Source organism: Fundulus heteroclitus, chromosome 19 (assembly GCF_011125445.2).
Source record: "Fundulus heteroclitus isolate FHET01 chromosome 19, MU-UCD_Fhet_4.1, whole genome shotgun sequence".
NCBI lineage: Eukaryota > Metazoa > Chordata > Actinopteri > Cyprinodontiformes > Fundulidae > Fundulus > Fundulus heteroclitus.
The window spans coordinates 7,660,532-7,685,912 of record NC_046379.1 but is presented as its reverse complement, the minus strand read 5'-3'; the positions used below and the strand labels follow the sequence as shown (position 1 = coordinate 7,685,912).

Below are 25,381 nucleotides of genomic sequence, written 5' to 3'. Positions count from 1 at the left end.
GCTAAATAAGAGTATTTGCCAATGGAATGAGAATTTCTACCCCTAAAATAAGATATTTAGACATCCTGCACTTGAAATAAGATGATGTAGATGAATTGTTCTTATTTAAAGTGCAAAAAATGTTATTCAATTGGCAAATAGTCTGATTTATCTGCTTAAATCAATGAAAAATACTCTAATTTAAATAGGATTTTACCTACTTTCAGTTCCCTTTTTTGCAATGTGGGGGGGGGAAACAGGCAGGCAGGATGGATCCTTGCTTACTTTGGTGGAGATGGAGGGAAGACCCCAAAGCACACCTAGAACTCTGCCGAGAGACTACAGGCCTATATCCATTCAGGCGTGAGAATGACTTGACGACGTTTTGAGTCAGTTACCTCAAAGCCAGGTCTTAGAAAAGATGGATGCAAGTCTGCTACATAAAACTGAACATTTAAAACTGTATTTACAGTGTAAGTCCACATGGTGGCATCAGCGAGCAGTTTCAGTATTTTGTCCTTTCGCAGACTGTTGAAACTTTATGCATTCATGTAGTAAAAGGTGTGTCCGTTTTCCACTACTGCAGACCAGTACTGGCATCTGAGGATTATTCTCTGGGTTTGATGGCGGTGTCTGCTACTGTACTGGTCCTTGGAGCTGGTTTCCTGACAGCTGCTGTCGAGCGGTGAGCTTTGAGCCGGCAGCGTCGCCCAGCTTTCTCCAGACCACCTACAAGGCAGAACATAAGGCTGTCAGATTTCCACAGGAGGCAAATCCCACTGAGCAAGTCTGATCTGGAGGAAGTCCATTAAAAAAAGTTGGTAAATCATTAAACTATTTCCTAAAGACTGGAGAAGAATCCAGGATCCAAAGCTGCTGGCCATTTACGAAGGCAATGCTATGTCTGAATGTTTTAAGCCTTTAATTGCTTCAGGTGTTCATGTTCAGATTTTTTTTTTTTTTTTGCATCTGGGTTCATGCTCTGCTAAACTCTGAGCCTTACGTTGCACATCTCCCTGACGATGGCTTTCTCCTTCTCATTGAGGTCTTCATCGTATTCCCTCAAGTTCTGACTGTCCAGCTTCTCATGAACCTCCAGCACCTAAACACACTTAAGGTCAATTACAGAACAAAAGACAACAAAAAAAAAAAACAGTTCTTCAAGCAGTGCAAGCATGAGAGCTTACCTTCATAGCATGAACTACAGCTTCAGGTTTCTGTCCCACGGGGAGGTAGAAGCCTGGTGGGGGCGGTTCTCCACTGGGAGTCCGAGGATGGTTCTGATGAGGACAAGGAGACAAGAAATTAAGACGAGATACCAGACTGTAAGTAACAAATACAGAGAAAGAAAATGCGAGCATATCCTTAACCAAAGCCACATTTGATGATTTTAATTAGAATGTACCAGGATTTGCAAGCAGAAACCATGCAACAGGAAACCTGCTGTGTTTGCATTAACTGGCGAGAAAGTCACCCGCCCTGATTAGTCTCATCAATACGTTGTGATGTTCTCCAATAAAAAAATCAAAGCACAGCCTGAGGTATTTCCCAGACCAGCATCAAGAACTGGAGGTTTTTCCACAACATTTTACAAAAGGAGAAATCTTTGCACCCTAGTTGGCAACTGCATGGGAAGACCTGTAGACTTTTAAAATGTTGATCCAAAGCTAACAATGTTGGGATGCTGGGAGCCTTTGTATCTGCAATTCTTTCCAACCAGAGCAATTGCAAAAAATATGGGAGACTTCAGGAAAAACTGCCAGATTATTGCAAAAATTATCTTTGTGATCAGTTAACAACCATGGAGGTTCCATGTAAGATTAATCAATATTGGGAGTGCTTTGCATTAATCAAAGTAAAATCTGTTTTATTAAGAGTATAATACTTAGCTATTAACCAAGATAAACACACCACTTTTTTCCTAGAACTGTTTAAAAACAACGTATCCTTTCATTTAGACACTACAACAAATACTCCAAGTCTTTAAACATCAAAATTAGTATTACCCAAGATCACCCAAGATGTTTAGATTAACTTTTTTACCATGCTTTAGAAATCTTGATATAAATCTTAAAATATTTGTATAAAATATGTCTCATAAGGCTTAGATGTTTCCAAAAAAAAGCAACATAACAGAACAAACTAAAAATGTTTGTTGACCACAACTAAACTCAATTGTATTTTACATAAAGATTGTGACTAATTATTTTGTTTTAATTTAGTTCATTGTGTCAATTAAATTCAAATAAACAAGTCCAATTTTCTTATTTTTGGCTAAAGATAGGTTAGCTTAGCATAAATGCTAAGCTAGCCACCTGTAACTTTTTGTTCAAAGGAAGAGTACAGACAAGCTGAATATCAAAATAACTTATTTAATTTCATACAGATTTTCAAAAGGAGCTATTTAATCTGCTAAATTTAAAAATACTAACCCACAGTTTATACATTTTATGCTTCCCTTTGACAGTGAGGTTGGCTGTGTGCACCCGTGGTTCAAGTCGTAATTAGCTAACCCAAATTATTCATCTTTAGTGTCTTTTTTCACCAAACATTTTACACAATAGTTTAAATACATTAATTACATACAGATGGTAAAATGTGCGGGTAAAAAAGAGCATATTTCAAACTTCAGATAAGTCATCTAAGGATGAATAAACAAGTCCACAGTTTAGGATTCTGTTAGCCGAGTAAGCCTGTTTTTCGCCTTCAGGCTAAGTTATACTCATATAGGCCTAATTGTGGCAATTTGTCAACCAGAAAGCAAATAAAAAAATAATTGACTGCGTTCATTTCATACAGATGATGAAGTTAGCTGGTTCATAATAGCTCTCTTGAAATATTTATGATTTAAGATACAAAATTTAAAGAAACAATTAAGATAGCTGTTTACATCTATTATGCTAAGATAATCTAGACTAACCGTGTTTTAGAAAAGTATATCAGTTGCAATAAGTTTATACTAATGGTGAAATAAATTATAAAATCATAAAATGTTAGAGAAAAAGTTAGGCTACAGGACCTGTTTTTAAAAACCTTTATCTTAAGCATAACATTTTGTTTATTTCACCAAAATGTGTCGTTCATATCTTGTGAAATAAAGAGTACAATTGAAGCTATGTCAGTCTGGTTATTGAATTGAGACAGAAATAATTTGTCTGTGTTGAAATTTTTGTAGTAAAACTCAAATACACCTGAAAGAATGTAAAGTGGCCCAATATAACCATTAATATACAACAATAAAGAGCTTTACAATGGGTTAAAAATAACCTATACAGCCTATAGCCTATTTGATATATTATAAGTTATTTTCATAGAAGACAGGTCATGACACATTGATGCGTGTTTAGAACAATGTATTATTATTGACACTAAGCTTTATTATTAAAACCTTGTGAAAGAGGTGTCCAGAAAAAGGTCAAATAAAGTGAAGGCAAGAATAAAAGTTAGAAGTTACCTGCGTCATCAGAAGTTTGTTTTCATCCTCGAGGATCCTCACCTTGGTCTCCAGCTCTCTGATGTAGCACTCTGCTATATCTAGAAAAACAACCCATAAATATTACTTTAGTTCTTGTTTCAGGGACAGTTAGTAATTATAGTTTGGAGTAAATTCCTAAAATCTATCTTATCCTAAAGAAACAACAATTCTATTCTTAACAATGTACTTTTTTGTTATGTTCCGTTTTTAGAAAACTGTTCATATATATCTCTCTTGAGAGGGAAAAGGTCAAATAAACTGGTAAAGATGATAAAAATAATTAAAGATCTCGGCTCAGCTTGCCTCCTCTTCTGCCAGTTTCTTCTCATAATACAAGCTTTCTAAATGTACCAACCCACGCAAATTAATCTGCACCTAGAGCTGAGAACCACATTGTTGATTTTTCCAGAAGAGATTCCAGCTAAGCCAACTAATCCCAGAGCAAAATCACAGCATTTAACGAAACCCAACCCCAGTGTTCGAACGCACGTGCTGATTTCAAAGCACGTTTCCAGCAACGGGGGAGGAATTTCTGGCACTGGGCAGAGCCACTTAGTTTGTCTGTGAATGAGGGAATAAAACCTGTTTTTTAAACCAGCGTTAAGTCATGAACTTTCACCCACAGTTAAATCACATTACTGTAGCAAATTTGAACACGTTTGTTTTATTCTGCAATTAAGAATGCAATTCAATGCTGATGTTTTTTGATCTCAGATTGCTGTCAAATACGATGGTGTTGCTGCAGGGCGCAGCTATCAACAGGTGACTGACACGTTAATAGCTAATATCACTCTGGTAGATCCCTTCCTGTCAAGTGTAATTACAACTTTGGGTGTTCCAGGATGAGTCCCTGCAGGTTTGACCCGATAGATTAAGTCAAGAATAAGGAAAAGAGGGTTGATTATTCACCTATTTGACTGAAAACAGGCCCCCGTTTGCACATAAAAGCTCTACGAAATGATTAGATCGAATGCATTAGCACTGTAATATCCAACAAGACAGCACAATGCATTGTAAGATAGCATAGTTAATGATAATAATAATATTTTTTTAATGTATACTATGTCATCATAGTTCTTGTGATGACATAGTATGTCATCACAAGAACTATGATGACATAGTATGTCATCATAGTTCTTGTGAAACTTAGATGTAATGAAACAGAAACATCATGGTCATTTGACATTATTTAAAGGATTTTCTTAATAACATCGTATATGACTTTGCACTAGAGCTTAAGAACCTCATTACACTCAGTTAAGAGATTAAAAATTAGCTGCAAGATAGAGATTTTTTTTTTCAGGGTCCTCAGGGACCATTAAGAATCTAATGGTCTCCTCAGAGTTACCTGAGTGCTTACCAAAGTATTTATATCCTCTTTCATATTTTGCCATGCGACATCCACAAACTGTGATGTGTTTATTGGCATTTTAGGGGATATATCAACAAAACCTAGAGCATAATAGTGAAACAAAAACAAAAAGATTCATGCTTTTTAAACTTTTTTTTTTTTACAAAGTAAACTCTGAAAAGAGTGACGTGCATATGTATTTATGATGGATCTGGAGGAGCTGCAGAGATCCACAGCTAAGGTCTGAAAATCTGTTGACATGAACAAATATTAGTTGTGCGCTCTAAAAATCTGGCATTGACCGAAGAGTGGCAGACACCCAAAAGACCGTAGGACTACATTTTGGTAGTGTGGACCCAGGGGGCTGAATATAGATTGATAAATCTAGAGATAAATCTAATTGGTAAACTTATAGGTAAAATTCTCGTGTTACTTTGTGTTGGCCTTTCACATAAGACAACAAAATGTGTCCTTTTTTTAATGCATTGAGACGAGGCCTAGAAAAAAAAAACAAAGGTCGGCCTTCTGTTTCCTCTTGAAAAGTTGCTGAAATCATAATCTCCTTACATCAAAATGCGTGGGATCATTTTCCTTCTGTGCATTGTGTTGATGCAGCTTCATTACGAATTCAAAATTTCAACATCATTTCTAATCACGGCCCGGTCTGACCATCAGCCACGCCGCAGAGGAACCTTTTCCCCGACGGGAACAAGAAATTGTTTTAAGCTGTTGTGAGTACAGACGTGTGCTGAAACTTCAGATTTATCGAGGAAAACACGACATGGTTCCACACCCAATGTGTGTAACTTGATGCCATAGTTCAAATTCTTGTCCTGCTAACAGACTTTCATAAATCTCTTTTTATCTATTTAGCATGACAGGGAGAAAAAAATAAAGTGAGGAGCTTAGCTCAGTATCTGAATCTGCTGAAACAAATAGAAAAAAAAAACACTCGTATTGTTCCTCTGCTGAGGTTTTATTCAACTTATACAACCAGAAGCAGAACAGTTTCGGGTTCAATGAGCAGACGAGGTTGGAGCATCCTCAGGTTGTGAATTTGATCCCCTAGTATACAATCACAGCTATGAGTAACGTGCCGGGAGATGTAGTCAAAGTCACTGCTGCGAAAAAACTGCTGACCTCACACACAAACACAAGACCAGACAGTGCTGACGAAATAAAACACAGGGCATCCTTCAATTACAGACGGTCAGCACAGACCTAGTTAACCTTCCTGTCTGTCTTACCTTGGTGCCAATGTGTCTCCTTATAAAAAGCGCAGCTTCGTATTTTACCTGCACCACATTCCCTTAAAAGCAACAGAGACATACTGCTATCACTGTAACACGACAGTCGTTGATTCCTCTTAAGTTTAACTAAAGCTCCAGGTGCTCTTGAACGATTAGTTACAGATTTTGTGCATCAAAGTTTGGACAAAGTATTCATTTGTTTCTGTTAATTTCTCTCTTTTTTTTCCCATGGAATGACTACAAAAAAAGTAATAATTTTTTTGTCCAGGTTCTGATCTTATTTGATTTATTTGGAGACTAGTTAAGGTCCGAGCTATATCTTTAATGCCCATAAAAGCTAGTCAAGGACTTCTTTTCACATCATAAGTGCTTTAATTTAGCCTTAATTTTAAATATTTTATTATTAAACGTGCATTGCTACACATAAAACCCAGCCCGGTTCATTGAGAGGTGAGGTGACACAACAAGAACCAGACCACAAGTTAGGCATTTTTCTTTTTGTACTTTGGGCATTGTTGTTGTTAATGTTTTCTAGCATCAGAAGCTGCTCGGCCTGAAAGATGTTCCTTCTTTTAAAATTAAACTCTTTCTTTCCTCCAAACATTTACTTACACTTAAGGCAGGTATTTAGAAGCTTGAACTACGCAGAGAACGCTGGTGTTTAGGCTGTGGGGTGAAGTTAAACCTCTGATCAGCTAATAATACCTTGAACTTACAACTTCAGTTTAAGTACAACTTTAATTTCCCCTAATCGATAAAACAAATGTTTTTACTCATTTGTTAATGCCTGATCCTAAACACTGGAGAGTGTTATGGGCTGATTAACTGATGGACTTGGGCTCTGAGCAATGTGGCAATTAACTGATGACAACGGAATAAAATATTGCAAACTTTTAAGTAAAAATGTAACCATAAAACACTAAAAAATATAAATTGCCACTGATAATAACTCATTAGGAGCAGTGTCACTAAAAAACAACAGATGACATTAAATCTTTGATTTGTATCAGTTAAATCTCAAATCTAACCCAGGGTAACAGTAAAAAACGCTTTACAAAGAACCCAGCTCTCTCTTCCCTTTTCCCTCATCATCAGCTTTGTGTGTGTGTTGTTGTTTTTTTTACCAAACAGGTTTGGGTGCAGATTTTTTTTTCCTTTGTCAACTGCTCACGTAACCCGACCAGCAACCATTCCCTGGACAATACATTTTTTAACGACACAGCAACAAGTGTTTGAGCCGGCAGACTTAAATCCATATCGAAGGAAAAACGCCGGGTGATGAGATGCGTCTGTTTGCAGACGACTCAGTTATTTCCTACAATAAAAGAAAAAGTTGTCCTGCTGAAACCGTTTCCAGGAACTCCTATGAACTTTAGGATTTCCCCCTTAAGAACTATCCTCTGGTCCTGTTGGACGTTCTCAAGCTGCACTCCTTTGCACTGACCTCACCAGACAACCCCCCCCCCCCAACTCCCCCATAAAATCCAATTCAACCCCCGCTTTTAGCTAAAACAACCTGTGTGCATGGGCGTTTCTGGTTCTGGTAGTTCACTGCTCTGCATCTGAACTGTTAAAGCAGACGTCAGCTGAGGTGGGGCCCCCATTACAATCTTAGGCTCGCTGGGGGAGGACAACCTCTCACCCCGACGGGCCCACAGAGGATGGGACAGAGAGGATCGTGAAGGGGGGGGGGAGGTTATGGGAAGCTTTGCACAGCCAGTCTTTGAAAAGAAGCCCCCCCCCCCCCCCCCCCCTTATTGTCTGCCACATAATGCAGTGAGACAGATGGTCTCCGGGCACAAGGAGCACAAACACAAATGTGTCGGGGAATGAGGCCAACTGGGAGCAAATACCACCACATCGCTGGGAAAGGAGGAGAGGTTCTGGTTCAGAGTCCCGTTAAGGGTGTACCATGTTCAGCTGCATTTAACAGCAGCAAAACTGAGGATGGATGAATAAGGCTGGAGTGACTTTAAGCATTGAACACAAAAATCTACTCAGGAGTTTCTAATAGACTGATCTACATCCCTATTTTAGTCTCTTCCTTACGTCTTAAAGGAGACAAAGAGACCCAATTACTCTGGAAGACATTGATTTAGCATCCAGCACACATGTAAAGTAGCTGGGTGTAATTTTTGACCAGGACCCGTCCTTCGCATATTAAACATGCTTGTGATTGGATTCTCCGAGACGATTCTGTATTAACTGGTGCTCTATAAACAGCTGATTTTCTGTTTCATAACTGGACTGAAATGGGCCTGGTTGTCTTGTTAAAGCATTTTGCTTTGACATTTGTGATGAGAAATAAACTGAACCAAACTGAGCTGACCCAACTTTAATTTAGCTAAACTGCATTTTGATAAACTGAGCTAAATAAATTGCAACTCAATTTATCTGAAATTAAGTAAACTGTACTGAATGCACCAACATTGGAAAAAAATATTTTTGTACTGAATTAACCTGAAATGAAACAAATACATTTAATTAAACTGAAATCAACTAAATGCACTGTATTTAAACTACTGAACTGAAATACAACAAAATTAATTGAACTGGATTAAATGGAAACGAACGAATTGCATTTCACCGAACCGAATGATTTGACTCAACTGATCTGAAATAGAAAAAAAGGAAAGAAACCATTTTTAGCTGAACTAAATTGAGGTGTATTGAATAGATTTAGATTAACAAAATTTAACTAAACCAAATTCAGTTTGACAGAAACTACCAAACTGAACAAAATCCCAATTAAATATGATTGAACTGAATGGAGCTCAACCGAATTAAGAGAAGTGAATTGAAATATGTAAGTGGATAAATTCAACTGAACTGAATTTGAATAAAATTTGAGTGAATTGAACTAAACTGAAACAGAATTGGATATGATTGAAATTAACTGAGATCATTTCAATTATTTTAAATTGAACTGAACTAAATTAAATTAATTGAATAGACCTAATAAACGTTGAATATTGTATAACTGAATTCTGATCAATTCAATTAAGTTTATCTGTGGAGCTCTGTCTGAGTGGTTCAGAAGTCAAATAACGCTGCTCTGCATACGTTGCATTTACATACTATTTCACTCCTCCTGAGTTATGAGAATAAAAAGGAAACGCTTTTCTAGCGGTAGAGCCTGTAAATACTTCAGAATGGGAATGTTAAAAGAAGATAAATCGCCTTTAAATGAAACCCTTCGCATTCTTGCTGGTGCTGTAGGAAACTCGGGCATGGAGTAGAAAACTGAGCGAGCAGAAGAAACTCATCCTCAGCAAAAAAACAAAACAAAAAAAAAACACCCATAAAGTCTCACACAAAATGCTGCATGTGCACAATACAGACTCACACAATGATGCATCTGTTCTCTGTTCATATTCCTCAGGGTTAATTGCTCATTTGGCCTACTTAACTATCTCACCAGGCTCATCCCAGCAGGTGGATTTTCTCCAGTCATGTTGGATAAAACAATGCCTCTTTATCATTCCGCCATCAGAGATTTTTTTTTTCTCCCACAGAGCTTCTGGGGATCTGTGTGCTCTGGAATGTGGGGAATTATCACCAAGTAACTCTGGCTCAACAAATCCCTGTGAGACTTGACAAATTTTACAACGCAAAATAATCTCTTTCTGTTTCACAGTAGCGTTGATCCTAATTGACAGTTTTGTGGAACATTTCCAGAAATTACAAAGCTTCTTCAAATGCAAAATTGAGCAACAGTGCAGAACGTGCACTCACTTCATAATCTTCAAAATCCGACAACACTGGTTTATAACCTGAGACATCATTTCATGTTTGATTCTCTAGTACAGGGGTGTCAAATATACGGCCCGCGGGCCGGTTTCGGCCCGCCGAACAATTTAGATCGGCCTGGTGGCTAAATGCATTATCATAATTCAACAACAAAAAAAATATTATTTTTTTTCAGTGTCCTGTCTGGCAATGTGGCAAAAAGAATGAACTTGTCTTAATGCCAAAAAGAGCTCATCAGATTTGACTTTCACAAGTGGAGCAGTACTGCTTTTGCCACAGTGCTCTGCTTGATTTATGAATGTGAATAGTTTTATGATTCATGCGGGGAATATCTCAAATGATATGGACACTACAATGCGAAAGTAAGAAAGGAAAGGAAGAACAAGAAGAAAAAAAGAAAATGTAAAAGAAACTGGAGATAAAAGGAAGATAATGATAAAACAATTATTGAAAAAAACATGTACTTTGTTTAATTGAAAATCTGCAGTTCCTATATTGTCCACGAGGGGCGCTGTGTTTTAATCAGCAGATGGTAGCACTGAGCTTCAGATGTGGAATATTGATTTTAAATAATTTCTTAATTTTTATCTGTTTGATGTATTTTGTCATGCAGGATAGTGTTTTTAAGTTCCAAAAAATTTGAATAAATGTTTTGCAACATTGTATAATCACTGTGATCAGTTCTTATGCATAATGCACAAGTAAATGTTTAACTGAGTAAAAGTATTGTTGAAATTGCACATACTTTTCTTAAAAACGCTGAGGTTATTCATAATATATTGTGCAAAAGTGAAATACATTTAATATAAAAATCAACAACAAGTTCACTTTTATTAGTTTTATTTAATCTTGCAATGAGTTTACTCGTGTGGCCCTCTTGATATCAGATTAAGCTGTATGCGGCCCCTAAACCAAAATGAGTTTGACACCCCTGGTCTAGTGGGAGGCCATTAGAGTCAGTGGTGGGCAGAGCCAACTAAAAAGTTAGTTTCACAAACTAGTTCCGGTAAACCGATGATAAATGAGGAAATTTGAGGAAGCTAACACTAGTCGCTAACCGGTAACCAACGGTTGTCAGTCTGTGTCACACATATTCAGACAAAAGATGCTGCACACACACACACTGCACATCACAAACGTGCACGGCGCTGCATGTTTCATGGGATAGGGGTTTTAGTTCCGACTAAATTACTTATAAACTTTAACTTTTACATTGCAGGCGAAGTATTTGAGAGGAATATTCGACCCCTCTGTGGCCAGGCAGCTGCGTTTAAAAAGAAAAGTGTGAGTGGAATGGAAATAAGTGTTGCCAGTTCTTGCAAGAGAAACAAGCAACCAGCTCTATTAACTTTACCTTGTAAACAGTTTAAATAAACAAGCCCAAAGTTGCTCATAAAGTGGACGTGGCAACACTGCTGGAAGCCTGGAACACAGTGCTGAGCATTTCTGGAGGTCCCTTTTCCTCTCTGACATCAGCCTTTTTAACATATGTGCAATAACTTGTGACTTTTTGGGTTACTTATTGTTGTTACATAACTAATATCAACAATATATATATTTTATATAATTCCATTATATATAATTAAAAAGCACACAGAAAATTGGTGTAATCATTACTGTATAGAAACATGTTTTCCCATTCATAGCATGCTGGTTAACTGTCTCTCGAGGATTGCCATAGGGTAGGCATTATGACGGCCGGTGTTTTGTATGTAAGTGTTTGAAAGATAAAAGAGTCCCGCCGAGCGACGCGGCGATCCAAAAGCTTCTGATGAAGGCGCAACCCTACTTAAAAGGTATAGAAACCTAATAAAGTGAATGCTAACTGGATGGCAAACAGTTTCTAAAGTTATTGTGAACGATAATGCAATGAAAGAAAGGTTAGCTCCACACTTATTTATTTGATTAGTGCGACCACCGCTGCTTAGAGCTAAAGCTAAAATGCAGCAGAGAGGGAAAAGGGTGTGGCTTGTGTCAGGCAGGAGGGGCTTTGTTGAAAATTGTATCCCTAACAAACAGCCACAAAAACAAATCATCAGCTTTAATCTTCCACCAACAAAGTGGATTCTGCATAGAACCTAAACTTTAGGAAGTTGTTTCAAACTTTTTCACCAAATATATCTATCTGCCAGGTATCATCAGGCATCAACGAGCCCTGAGCCATCCAGAAAAAAAATGATCACAGCCTCATTTTTCACCATGCAGAGTTTCTCTTCTAACCAAACATTTGCAACTTGTTCGGATCAAGAAAGCTTGTTTAGGTCTGGCCCTACAAAACCGAGATGTTCTCATAGTGTGACCAACGACTTTTCCTACCATGTCACATAAAAGTTGAAACTATAAATCAGAGGATTTAAAAGAGAGCCTGGATCTGTTAAGAAGTTGACGTAAAGTCTGTCAAATAATGTCCTTGAAAGCGTGTTTATGGGGTTGGATGCTAAAGAAGGAGCTGGTGACGGTCATTCTGTACCCAGACAAGATGTAGCCTCTGGTCAGGAGCACGTTTCCTGTCTAAGCTCCTAAGCTCTACAGTAAACACGCTCTGCGAATTGCCAGTATCTCAGCCGAAGTAAGAAAACTCCTGACTTGCATCTCGATGGCGACTGATCCTCCATCTGTGCTCTGTCTCGTGTTGTCACAGCTAAGGTGCTAAATCCTCATTAGACCTGACGAGGTAATCACTCCGGGACCATCTGTGCCGACCCGGGCCAGACAGGGGAAGATCGAGCTGGGTGGCAGAAACCATCTGTGCCGAGAGACTAGAAATATAGATTCTGGCTCTGTCATTACCTGGAATGTTTTAAGGGTTTACCTCTGATATTTTAGATAATTATAAACTACAGTTAATAAAATTGCAAAATGCCATTAGTTCCAATGTGACTTTAGACCAACAATGGATTTTTAATACAGAAAAGTGGCCCTACTGAGAAGTAGCTCCATGGACTGAACAGTATGCACTCCACATCATATGCATTTTTGCATGAATCCCTGCATCAATGCAGCCTTTTTGGAACTGCATTTCTAAAATGTATCACATTTTTATCATATTCTAATATATTTGAACCAGATGCACCAAATAGGGCTGCATAACATTAGAAAAAACATGCAATATACATTCATATTGGTGAAGCTATGTCATGATAATATGACTTGCTTCAAATAAACAAGAAAATATTGAAACGTCTGCTGTTTTGGTAATTAAAAAAACCCAACTGTAGTCATTGTTTCTTAATGGCTTTACCAACTTACCACCTTCTAAAACGGTTTTTGCCGCATTAAACAACTAATTTCACCCAAATGCGTGGTGTTTAAATCACCAGATACCATTTGCTGCAGTCCATACTGCGCTGTGTTATTGCGATAACCAGAAACGTGCGCTGTATTTTACAGCCCTGGCACTGACGATTAAACGCCCGGCGCATAATGCTGGTTTTGTCATCCATGCAAAGCCACATGCAGTTTGCTGGCTCCCACATTTACAGTGGCAAGTCCAAAAGGCGATAACCGGTATCAGTGTCCAAAATTTAAATTCTGTTTGATACCAGCTGAACGTTTGAGCAGGTCTTCTCTCCCATACCTGATTAAAGCGCTGCCTTCTGCACCTCCGTTGTTATGAACTGATAAACCTGGATAAATTCAGGGTTTTATAGCAGCAGAGGGAAACTAAATCATATAGAAATAATCAAATTCATTGTAGCGAATCACTCTGCCACGTATATTTTAAGAATGACTGAGGGGTCAGCAGGCGATTTAACAAGGCTGGGTGGTTTTGTGATCATGTTTTACATTCTAAGTATAGCAGCAGTAATTTTTGTTTCTCTGTTCCAGTCTGAATTTACCCACCAACAGCAAACGATGATGGACCGAGGTACTGGCCCACTGGGGTGGCTCAGACCGGACCAGCTAACAGCGGAGATCCCAGAATCTGCTCTCTTGAAGGGACTTTGCTCTCCATGGAGCTTGCATGCCTTCGCAATCACAGGTTTTCCTTCCACTCAACTTTTCCTTTACGCTTGGATACAGCACTCTATGCCTTTAGCGGTTCACCTTTGCACCTTATCTCCTTTGTGGAGGGTCACCATGGCTGTCTGCTGGACAACAGCTTGCTTGGCCAGTGATGTGGTCATAAAATATAATTTTTAGTGTGAAAAAAATTATTTTTTATTGATCTTATGAGAAATCCCACACCAGCATCTGTAATCACAATTAATGTATCTATTAGATGTGAGCTCACCACTGGCTCCAGAACCTCTGTGCTCCGACAGGTCGTCCGTGGACCTCCTCAGAGGGCCCGTCTTCCCCCCGCAGCCCTTCAGGTAGGGGGCATGGTGGTCCGGACTCCCCCCGCTGCTCCCGTCCCCTCCGTCCCGGGGCGGCACCGGCCCGCCCAGGTGGCCCAAGCTGGACTGGCTGTCGATGGAGCTCCGGGAGCCGGCTCCGTTCCTCTCCTCGTCCAGCATGAGGACGATCTCCTTCAGCTCGGCGTTCTCCGCCCTCAGCGCCTCCTGCCCGGCCTCCAGCTCGGTCAGCTTCTGCTGGTACAGCCCCAGCTCCCTCCACAGCACGCCGGCCGTGTAGCGGCCGAAGCGCTGCCACTCCCGGGACACCTTCCGGTCCTTCTGCCGGTCGTCGTCCAGGAAGCAGCAGAGCTCCCGCAGCTCCCGGTTGTCCTCCTGCAGCTTCTGGTTCGCCTCCTTCAGGCTGCGGATCTCCTGGAGGTGGACCTGCAGGCTCCGGTTCACCTCCTTCATCAGCCTCCCGTGCTCCAGCATCAGCTCCGTGTTGCGGCTCTGCAGGGTCCTGAGGGTCCGGACCAGGTCCTCCTTACCGAACCTCTGCAGGTCCTGGTCGGAGAGCCGGACCAGGTCCTCCATGTCCAAGACGGCTGCGGCGAGTCCCGGAGAGCGCAGAGATCCCTAACAGGATCTAACAAGACCCGGATCCATCCTGCGCTACAGAACCAGAACCAGAACCAGAACCAGAACCAGAACCAGGGGACGTGCTGCTGTTTATGCAGAGCGAAAGCTTCAGAGAGTTCCCAACATCCCGGATCAGAGTTTGTTGTTGCCGAAGTAGCGGAGACACAGAGAGTGGGGCTGAACTGGAAACGCGCAGAAACACGCAGAGCAATGAGCGGAAACGGCGCCCCCTGCAGGCCAGACCACGTTACTACACCGTGATAAATCAAGCTCAGCATCATCATGGTCACTGAACCAGCTTTTGGTGCCTTTGGCATTGTGGGCAGGCGCCGACAGGCCCGTATTAAGATAATGTGGTGCCCCTGGGCACTATACCTCAAAGCCCCCCCCCCCCCCCTTACCCGTGCTGTCCTCCGGTCAATAACATCAGACATAATCGAGGGGATTTCTGTAATGTAATTTACTATTTACTAACTTACACAACTACATGTAGGCATATGAGCAGTGAGCAATATTCAAATATCTCATTTTAAAATGTTTAAATAAAAAAAATCTTGATTTATTTATCATTTATTATTATTGTGACATCAGTGTTCACAAAACGACTAATGCATGGTCTTTCAACAATTTCAAGTAAATAATATAACAATTTATGAAAAATATATTTTTAAAGCATGTGTCATATGGTGCCCCCCCATGGTTGGTGCCCCTGGGCACTGACCCACTGGCCCTTATGGATAATCTGGCCCTGGGCGCCGAGTGCTGCTGGAAACTGACTTCAGCTTCATCCTCAAGTTTCTCAGCGTGAGGAAGCATGAAACACTGTCCAGTTTTCTGGTAGATGGCTCCGTTAAACATGGACTTCAGAAAACCCAGCGGACCAACACCCAACTCTACTCAGAAATGATTGGTCTGCTGGACACATGCATGCTGCTGGAGTTTTATGTTTGCTCGGTCCGGAATCAATTCCTTCATCCACTTTTTATTCCCCCCCACAGGCCTAATAAAATTAGGTTCCCCCTCCCTACCTTGTTGCATTTTCTCAAATCACTCTTCTGCTCAAGAGTGCCTCCAGAAAATTTGGGCCCCATGACAAAAAAAAAAAAAAAAAGAAAAGAAAAATATCACCCCAAAAGCTCATATACAAAAATTACATTTTCTTTTGGGGCCCCCTATCAGTAAGGAGCTCGTGAAGCCGTCTAGATTCAATTAAATTGTATTTATATAGCACCAATTCCTGAAACATGTCATCTCAAGGCACTTTCCAAAGTGAAGATTCAATCAGATTATACAGATTGGTCAAAAAGTTTCCTCTCTAACCAGGGCTGGATTATCCATAAGGGTCAGTGGGCCAGTGCCTAGGGGCACCAACCATAAAAATATATTTTTCATAAATTGTTATATTATTTACTTGAAATTGTTGAAAGACCATGCATTATTCGTTTTGTGAACACTGATGTCACAATAATAATAAATGATAAATAAATCAAGATTTTTTTGATTTCAACATTTTAAAATATTTGAATATTGCTCACTGCTCATATGCCTACATGTAGTTGTGTAAGTTAGTAAATAGTAAATTACATTACAGAAATCCCCTCGATTATGTCTGATGTTTTTGACCGGAGGACAGCACGGGTAAGGGGGGGGGTTGCCTTTGAGGTATAGTGCCCAGGGGCACCACATTGTCTTAATACGGGCCTGCTCTAAGGAAACCCAGTAAATTGCCTCAAGTCTTAACAAGCAGCATTCACTCCTCTTGAAGAATCATAGAGCCACAGTGGGCAGTCGTCTGCATTACCCATGGCTTTGCAGCAATCCCTCATGTTGAGCAAGATGCCTGCACTCTGAGGAGAATCTTTAGGTAAACCCAATTAAATCCACCATGGAGTCTCTCTGCAGCTTTCAGGGTTACCTCTCTGATTTGTCCTCCTGGCCCGGTTTGTTGCCCTCTCTTGGCAGGTTCGCTGTGGCACCGTGGGCTTTCCATTTAAAGATCGATCTGATTTGGATAATTTTTGTAATGGCACCCTGACTTGTACTTATCAACTTTGTCCCTGACTTGTTTGGAGAGCGCCTTGTTCTTCAGGGAATGATGCCTCTTGCTTAGCGGTGCTGCAGCCTCTTATCTTTCAGAAAAGATGTTCATACTGACTGCTCGTGCATCTGCATCAAGGCTATCATGTTTTTCTTCACACTACAACATCATCAGTAAACTGGGGCTTTTTTCCCCCACCCTTACAGAATATTAAAATGAAAGCAGGCATCTTTTACACGCTTTAATCCAATGGCTGTTTTCATATCAACTCTGGGCACAGGAACAAGAGTTCAGCAGCTTGCATCTCTTTATTTCAACAGCAGGAAATCATGTGGTACAGTCAAACAAAACAGAATATATATAATAAATTTTACATTTATTACATTTCTTTATTACTTATGTTAAGAGATATAACACGATTTAAAGAAAGGGGGGGGGGGGGGGGGGGGGAGTTTCTGATAACAGTTCTTTCCATATAGTGTGATAGCATTTTTGGCTTACTGTTTTTCAATGCAATGAATTCATATTGCATGGTTATACTGTAATGTAAATTTCTAAAGGAACCTAATAAAATCTTTTCTAAAGTTCACCAGGGATTTTGAACTTATACATATGGGAGATTTTGGAAAAGCGGTGCATCTACATCATTATTCAGGAGATTTACTGAGAACCTGTTAGCATGTCGGCTCTGAGCTAAACACTCTGGGTTTCTATTAAAGGTGAACGTAGATGGGTCCATACCTTAAGGGCACCTATACACTCAAAGGGCAAAAACAAATCAACTCAAAAAGGATTTGTAACCCAACTTAGAGCCTTCAAAATGAGCGATTGGATTATAAATGTTTAAAACACAAAATAACCAGAATGTAGATGAAACACATTACAGAGAAAAAACAAAAACAAATCTGAGAACTAAAAACAACATTTTATGAGTTTTGGATTTTGAATTTATCTCAAGTAGTTTCTTTGCAAAGAAAAAAAAAAAACAACAAAAACAACAAAAACACAAAAACAAAAGAAAAACTACACCCAATCAAACTGAAACAAGGCGACTTCGGTTACATCATCGTCCACTGCTTGTCGTCGCTCCGGAAGGGATCAGGCCTCTTCTGATTGCGGAAGGCCTTAAATACGTGCATGTTTATGTGGAAACGCTGAACCGAGCCGTTCACACCAGCTGCCACTCGAAGGCAAACATAACGTTGACCACCTCCAGGCTGCGGGCGATTTCCTCCAGGATGCAGTGCTGCTGCCACAGCTGGTTCAGCTTCCTGTATCGCTCTGGGCAGAGGTGCAAAGGATTGCCCCTTCTGAAAAATAAAATGCATTCAAAGACATAAAAGATTGTTGTTGTTTTTTTCAAGTCTTACTGCTCAGCTTCAACACAATACAAGAAAGACAATAACTCTTAACAACTAGGGCTGAACGATTTTGCTAAATAATCTAATTGCGATTTTTTAAATATATATTGCGATTTAATGTGATTTTTTTGCAGTTTAATTTATCATGTCTTTTTAAACATATACAAACAACAAATCAATTTGTTTCCTCGCCATGCGGATTCGTTGCTAAAAGACCCGCAGCATCTAAACTCGGAGCAGAAATGATTGTGTTCTGCCTACGATATATTTCAACCAAAATTGCAATTTTGACTTTTCTCTGCATTAACCACAAGCAACAAAAATGTTCTCTAAAAAAATATGTTTGTAAAGACGGACTATTTATTTAAAACAAGAGCTTTTAATGTTTCTATTAATCAGAATATTATTCAAGAGAACAGCTTTTAATTGATTTGGAAATCAATCCTTGTAGAACATAAAGTGCAACCAGTCAATGTATTAAACTGATTGACCTGTACTCAATGCTATGTATGATTATATAAACTCTAAAACAAGTAATAAAATTAGATTATTTCACTGCTGCAACCGTCTTCCCTTCCATGTGGAGGCAAACCCACTTTAAACATTTTACCAACACCTAATGGACGTGTCTAATTCCTTAATTGTTACATAGCCAAAAATTGCAGACCTCTGCGATTTGGAAATTGCGTTTTTTTAAATCCCGATTATATTGAAAATGCGATTAATTGTTCAGCCCTATTAACAACACAAACATCTTAGTTTGGACCCCTTTATGATAACAAGACCTGAGACATGTGAGGCGTCAATTTGCAGCCAGAATGAGACCAACTCTAAAAAAAATAACAGGAAATTTTACTCCAGCTAGTGTTTTAATTCAACTTGAAAACTCTAAAAGCTCATGTGTGTTGTATCTTTAGGTTTATAAGAATCATAAGTCAGTCATTTCCACATGTGAGCCAGGATGGCTGAAGAAAAACTGACCTGACAGGAAACATTTTATACTGTAATTTCTTTTTTCATTCTTGGCTGAGCTTGACAAATATAGCTTAAATTTGCAAGGGGATATTTAAAATATTTAATTGTATCCTTGGCTTCTGAAAATAACTGAAAGTGGTTTAACTATATATAAAAAAAAGGTCAACAAATGTCAAAACATAATTTCTGGATCCACATTTATCTGACATTAAGATAAAAATCGTACCGACCAGCTGTCAAACTATAATTTTTTTTGTCCACCTGATGGCGCTACAGCCTTTATTAATTATAATAAAAAATATAGTTGATTGAATTTTTTTTAAGTATTTTTATGCTTGTAAAAAAGTCAAGTTCTGTAAACATACTACCGTCTAAAGAAAAAAGAAAAATATGATTACTTCTTGATATTAATAGTTCATGCCTAAGTAGTTTTGTTATATTGATTTATTATAGTGGATACAAATAAAAATATATAAAAGCAAAGGCCCTCTGCGTAGGACTGGATGATATAGAAAAAAGGCATAACGATAGAAATCATATTGATCGATATTGATAATGATCAAAAAATTCAAAAGATATTTTAAGTGCAGCCCCTGGCAATTTTATGCCGTTACTAAATGATCTTTTCTTAAAAATAAAGAACACTGAATTCAAACACGACCCTTTATTCAACAAACTTTGTACCAAAACTGTAGGTCTTAAAAAAAACAAAAAATAAAAAAAACCTCTTTGGAGCGTTCCTGGGTCTGCGTTTGTGATTGGCTGGGGGAGTATAACGACTGTAGCATTAAGCTCGAATGCAAAAGGCAGGAAAACTGTTCCTCTATTGAACTTTTTATTGACCTTTTTTTTTTCTATTGAACCAGATGCCTATCGATCAATATATATTATTATTGAATTATCGTCCAACGCTACCTCGGCGCACCGTCCAGTAAACAGTGGCTGCATCAGGTGCAGCTGAAGGACATCAAAATTTCAAATGCAGAAAAGGTTGAAGCCCACTGATCAGTTTTACTGAACAAATGTATGAAGTTTGCACAGTAAAGCTGGAGCTCCAACCTGTTCTGCATGCGTTTTTTTTTCCAGATCTAGTAATGCAACACAAAATATGCATCAAAATCAACACTGCTGCCAATTATTGTTCCCTCAGAGCCCAACAATAACAACAAATAGTCCTTGAAATGTAATTGCTAGCATACTTGGGTTCTTACAATAAAAAAAGGAACTAGAAAAATTTCTGAAGAAATTTAGCAAGGCGCCTGCCACTTGGTGCGTACCGTACCGTCAGAAATAGCAACAGGAAGTAACACTGCGAATTTCAGGTTCCTACGGTCTTCACAGCCCTCGCAGCGGCTGTTGAAAGGTGCCATGTTAAGTCAATGGACCTCCTAGGAGCCTCTTGCTAGCAGCGTTGTCATGGAGACTCACTGACAGCTACAGCCCTCTCTGTCTGTAAAGGTTGAAGAACTCTGGCTAAGCAGCTGTTGGTAGGACCTTCCTAAAGCTATTTCCGGTTAGCAACATGCTAACGGTTAGCCGCTAGCATGGCTGTGTTCAGTATCACCGGGTGATGTTACTCTGTTAGTTTGGTTGAAATCCTGTACTGAGAAGTGCCTAAAAAGGGAGAAAATCCTGAAATTCACCAAATCTGTCAAGCAGAAGTTTGTACAGGCTTCCTAGAGCTAATTCCGGTTAGCAACATGCTAACCGTTAGCCGCTAACATGGTTGTGTATGGTATCACTGGGTGAGTGTACTCTGTCAGTTTGGTCCAAATCCTGTACTGGGATGTGCCTCAAATAGGGAGAAAAAACGTCATTTATAACGTTGCCATGGTAACTCAAAATGGCGGGTGGTACAAAAAATACTTCATGGGATCAGCACACATGTTTTGATATTCACACTGTGAGGATTATAATACAAAACTCCAAGTTTTCCATACCGGGAATCGATCCCACGACCTCTTGCATGCAAAGCCTGCACTTTCCATCTGTGCTACACTGTAGCGCCATATATGGGCATGCATTATTGGAAACATAAGTGGTTTGATCCAAAATGGCACAGAAAACTGACACATGGCTGAAAGTCACATGGAAATTTTAAAATGTTAAGAGGAAGTGACTGTGCGAATTTCAGATTTCTACATTAATCACAGCCACTGCAGTGAGCGATGAAAGTTGCCATTGTATCTCAATGGAGCGTCTAGCTCTGGCCCTCAGAGTTCCGTCGTCATGGAAACTCACTGACACACCTGCAGCGGCCGAAGTGCAGACACTTTGGTCACAATAAGTCCCATTGGATTATAATGGAGAACTTTGCCTCGAACAACACACGATTTCTCCGGAACCGTAAATGGTAGAGACGTAATTTTTTCTGTGTTTATTTCGTAACGGATAGGGGAAGAAGACTTGCTATCGGTTTTTGCTGGAAAAAGTTTAATAAAGGCGTAAAAAATTATGATCTAAAGGACATTTTTATGAAATTTCAGAAATCCTCTGAAAATGATCCCGAACAAATCGCTCTGGCTAAAAAAGTATAAGAGATATCAAAATAATTCTTTCACTGTGAGTATCAGCAGGCTTTTGATGACCATGTAGCTCATTTTCATATTTTTACAAAAATCGGTGTAGGCACAGCGACGATGTAAAAAAGTGGATGATGTGGGAAAATGCAGCTCCAAAGCGATTTCAGGATTTTGCACATTCGCTACTCCCGAACAAATTGTTCCTGTGGAAAAACCGTAACAGTTATCCACAAAATTCATTTTTCTTGAGTGCCAGAAGGGTTGGGACATTCATGTGTGAAAGTCTCATGTCTGTACATAAAACGGTTTAGGAGTAGCGACGATGCGAAAACATGTGATGTTTTGGATTTTTAGACGTCATTTTTCAAAACCGCTCCATAGGAAATGAATGGGGGAGGTTTCGGGTTTGTGTCGGTCTGAGGTGATTTGCGAAAAATCTATAAATGCCGCACCAATGAGGGTTACATTTCCCGAATCCTGACAAAAATACCTACGTTTTGATGTATAATTTGTCTACGTAGAGTGAAAATTGAGCGAGAAAGGTCAAGTTGTTCGGAGTTTTGAAATCTTTAAAAAAGCTAGAGTGGCCCACTCTAGCGGTTGGAGAATTCCGTCATTGACTTTCATTGTAAACGATGATTTCGCTGATTTTCGGACATGAGCTTTGAGGAGTAACTGTGAAGAGACGATAAAAGATATCCACATCCCGTTTTCACTTCTGAGTAGTTCACAGAAATATCTACAAACTGGAAGTTAAACGGTGTTCGTAGGTGAAAGCATGATGACACAGTACAGCGTTGAAAATGGTCATTTGGAGGCTTTTTTGAGTTTTTCTTTCTACCCGATAACATTGATCCCTATGGGATTTTTGGGGGTGGTTTTTCGTTAATTTTGTTGCCATGGTAACTCGAAACCCCAATAAAAGTAGTAGCACACATCTCGAGATCGAGCCGCACGTTTTTATACCTCAATTGTGGGGGTGCACGCTATGGTTCGGGCAGCATTAATCGTGAAGGAAGAATAAGTAAAGAATAACTAGAAAAATTTCTGAAGAAATTTAGCAAGGCGCCTGCCTCTTGGTGCGTACCGTACCGTCAAAAATACTAACAGGAAGTAACACTGCGAATTTCAGGTTCCTACGGTCTTCACAGCCCTCACAGCGGCCGTTGAAAGGTGCCATGTTAAGTCAATGAACCTCCTAGGAGACTCTTGCTAGCAGCGTTGTCATGGAGACTCACTGACAGCTGCAGCCCTCTCTGTCTGTAAAGGCAGAAGAACTCTGGCTAAGCAGCAGTTGGTAGGACCTTCCTAAATCTATTTCCAGTTAGCAACATGCTAACGGTTAGCCGCTAGCATGGCTGTGTTCAGTATCACCGGGTGATTGTACTCTGTTAGTTTGGTTGAAATCCTTTACTGAAAAGTGCCTAAAATGGGAGAAAATCCTAAAATTCACCAAATCTGTCAAGCAGAAGTTTGTACAGGCTTCCTAGAGCTACTTCCGGTTAGCAACATGCTAACCGTTAGCCGCTAACATGGTTGTGTTTGGTATCACTGGGTTAGTGTACTCTGTTAGTTTGGTCCAAATCCTGTACTGGGATGAGCCTCAAATAGGGAGAAAATACGTCATTTATAATGTTGCCATGGTAACTCAAAATGGCGGGTGGTACAAAAAAATACTTCATGGGATCAGCACACATGTTTTAATATACACACTGTGAGGATTATAACACAAAAATCTTAGTCACCTACACCGGGAATCGAACCCACGACCTCTTGCATGCAAAGCCTGCACTTTCCAATTGAGCTATACTGTAGCGCCATATATGGACATGCAGTATTGGGACCATAAGGGGTTTGGTCCCCCATTGAAAAGCATTGGATGTTTGACACCTCATAGCTTGGAGATGCTTTATGCCACATAGCCCAAATTTCTTGCGGAGCTTTCTCTCTAACGTAAGAACAGACTCTGTAAAGCAGAAGTTGGTGAGACCTTCCTAGAGCTACTTCCGGTTAGCAACATGCTAACCGTTAGCCGCTAACAAGGTTGTGTTCAGTACCACCGGGTGATTGTACTCTGTCAGTTTGGTCCAAATCCTGTACTGGGAAGTGCCTCAAATAGGGGTGCCAATACTTAATGTCACCAAACGTGACCAAAGTTCATGGGTCACATTGGCCTCCTTTAGCAACTCAGCCTCACCACATCTGGGCATAGAACTCAACATTTGACCAAAATTGTCAGTAGCGCCATTTCCCACAGGTGGGTGGTGCTGTATTGGCCAATTGGGTCGTGTCTGGGCATCATGCCAGGTCCTGTTTGAAGCAAAGGCCCAATAGGAAAGCATGTGAAATCCCAAATGGGACAGAAAACTGACACATGGCTGAAAGTCACATGAAAATTTTAAAATGTTAAGAGGAAGTGACTGTGCGAATTTCAGATTTCTACATTAATCACGGCCACTGCAGTGAGCGATGAAAGTTGCCATTGTATCTCAATAGAGCCTCTTCCTCTGGCCCTCAGAGTTCCGTCGTCATGGAAACTCACTGACACAGCTGCAGCGGCCAGTCTGCCAAAGTGCAGAGACTTTGCTCACAATAAGTCCCATTGGATTATAATGGAGAACTTTGCCCCGAACAGCGCTTCATATCTCCTGATCTATAAATGGTAGAGACATAATTTTTTCAGCGTTTATTTCCTAACGGATAGGGGAAGAAGAAAAGCTATCGTTTTTTGCTGGAAAAAGTTTAATAAAGGCGTAAAAAATTATGATCTAAATGGGATTTTAATGGATTTTCAGAAATCCTCTTAAAACGGTTCCGAACAAATCGCTGTAGCTCAAAAAGTATAAGAGATATCAAAATAATTCTTTCACCATGAGTATCAGCAGGCTTTTGAGGACCATTAAGCTCATTTTTATGTTTGTACAAAAATCGGTGTAGACACAGCGACGATGTAAAAAAGTGGTTGATGTGGGAAAATGCAGCTCCAAAGCGTTTTTAGGATTTTGCACATTCGCTACTCCCGAACAAATTGTTCCTGCGGAAAAACCGTAACAGTTATCCACAAAATTCCTTTTTTGTGAGTGCCAGAAGGGTTGGGACATTCATGTGTGAAAGTCTCATGTCTGTACATAAAACGGTTTAGGAGTAGCGACGATGCGAAAACATGTGATGTTTTGGATTTTTAGACGTCATTTTTCAAAACCGCTCCATAGGAAATGAATGGGGGAGGTTTCGGGTTTGTGTCGGTCTGAGGTGATTTGCGAAAAATCTATAAATGCCACACCAATGAGGGTTACATTTCCCGAATCCTGACAAAAATACCTACGTTTTGATGTATAATTTGTCTACGTAGAGTGAAAATTGAGCGAGTAAGGTCAAGTTGTTCGGAGTTTTGAAATCTTTAAAAAAGCTAGAGTGGCCCACTCTAGCGGTTGGAGAATTCCGTCATTGACTTTCATTGTAAACGATGATTTGGCTGATTTTTTGACATGAGCTTTGAGGAGTAACTGTGAAGAGACGATAAAAGATATCCACATCCCGTTTTCACTTCTGAGTAGGTCACAGATATATCTACAAACTGGAAGTTAAACGGTGTTCCTAGGTGACAGCATGACGACACAGTACAGCGTTGAAATTGGTCATTTGGAGGCTTTTTTGAGGCTTTCTTTCGACCCGACTCCATTCATTCCTATGGGTTTTTTGGAGGTGGTTTTTCGCTAATTTTGTTGCCATGGTAACTCGAAATCCCAATAAATGTAGTA

At 39.8% G+C, this 25,381-nt stretch overlaps 2 protein-coding genes across 3 annotated transcripts in view; both read right to left on the bottom strand.

Moving 5' to 3' along the window:
* Positions 1-420: 420 nt before the first annotated feature.
* LOC105919420 (coiled-coil domain-containing protein 85C-A-like) lies at positions 421-14,938 on the bottom strand. The gene is made up of 5 exons (XM_036150918.1): positions 14,040-14,938; positions 3,434-3,513; positions 1,167-1,259; positions 983-1,081; positions 421-708 (listed from the first exon to the last, which is right to left on the bottom strand). Exons 1-5 carry the CDS (start codon positions 14,677-14,679, stop codon positions 616-618), a joined length of 1,005 nt encoding a protein of 334 aa, XP_036006811.1. The 5' UTR covers positions 14,680-14,938; the 3' UTR covers positions 421-615.
* Positions 14,939-17,727: 2,789 nt separating this feature from the next.
* Positions 17,728-25,381, bottom strand: part of ubr1 (ubiquitin protein ligase E3 component n-recognin 1) — a 42,046-nt gene continuing 34,392 nt past the window's right edge. For both annotated transcript variants that reach the window (XM_036151128.1, XM_036151129.1), the window contains exon 47: positions 17,728-18,072. In XM_036151128.1, the coding sequence (XP_036007021.1) occupies positions 17,931-18,072 (142 nt within the window). In that variant the 3' untranslated portion in view covers positions 17,728-17,930. The remainder of the gene's footprint in view (positions 18,073-25,381) is intronic.

Excerpts from the sequence above, each read along its gene's own strand:
- LOC105919420 (XM_036150918.1), bottom strand. The coding sequence starts at position 14,679 with ATGGAGGACCTGGTCCGGCTCTCCGACCAGGACCTGCAGAGGTTCGGT. Across the intron at positions 1,082-1,166 it reads CTGTAGTTCATGCTATGAAG|GTGCTGGAGGTTCATGAGAA; the intron begins GTAAGCTCTCAT and ends AAGTGTGTTTAG. Across the intron at positions 709-982 it reads TCGTCAGGGAGATGTGCAAC|GTGGTCTGGAGAAAGCTGGG; the intron begins GTAAGGCTCAGA and ends TCTGCCTTGTAG.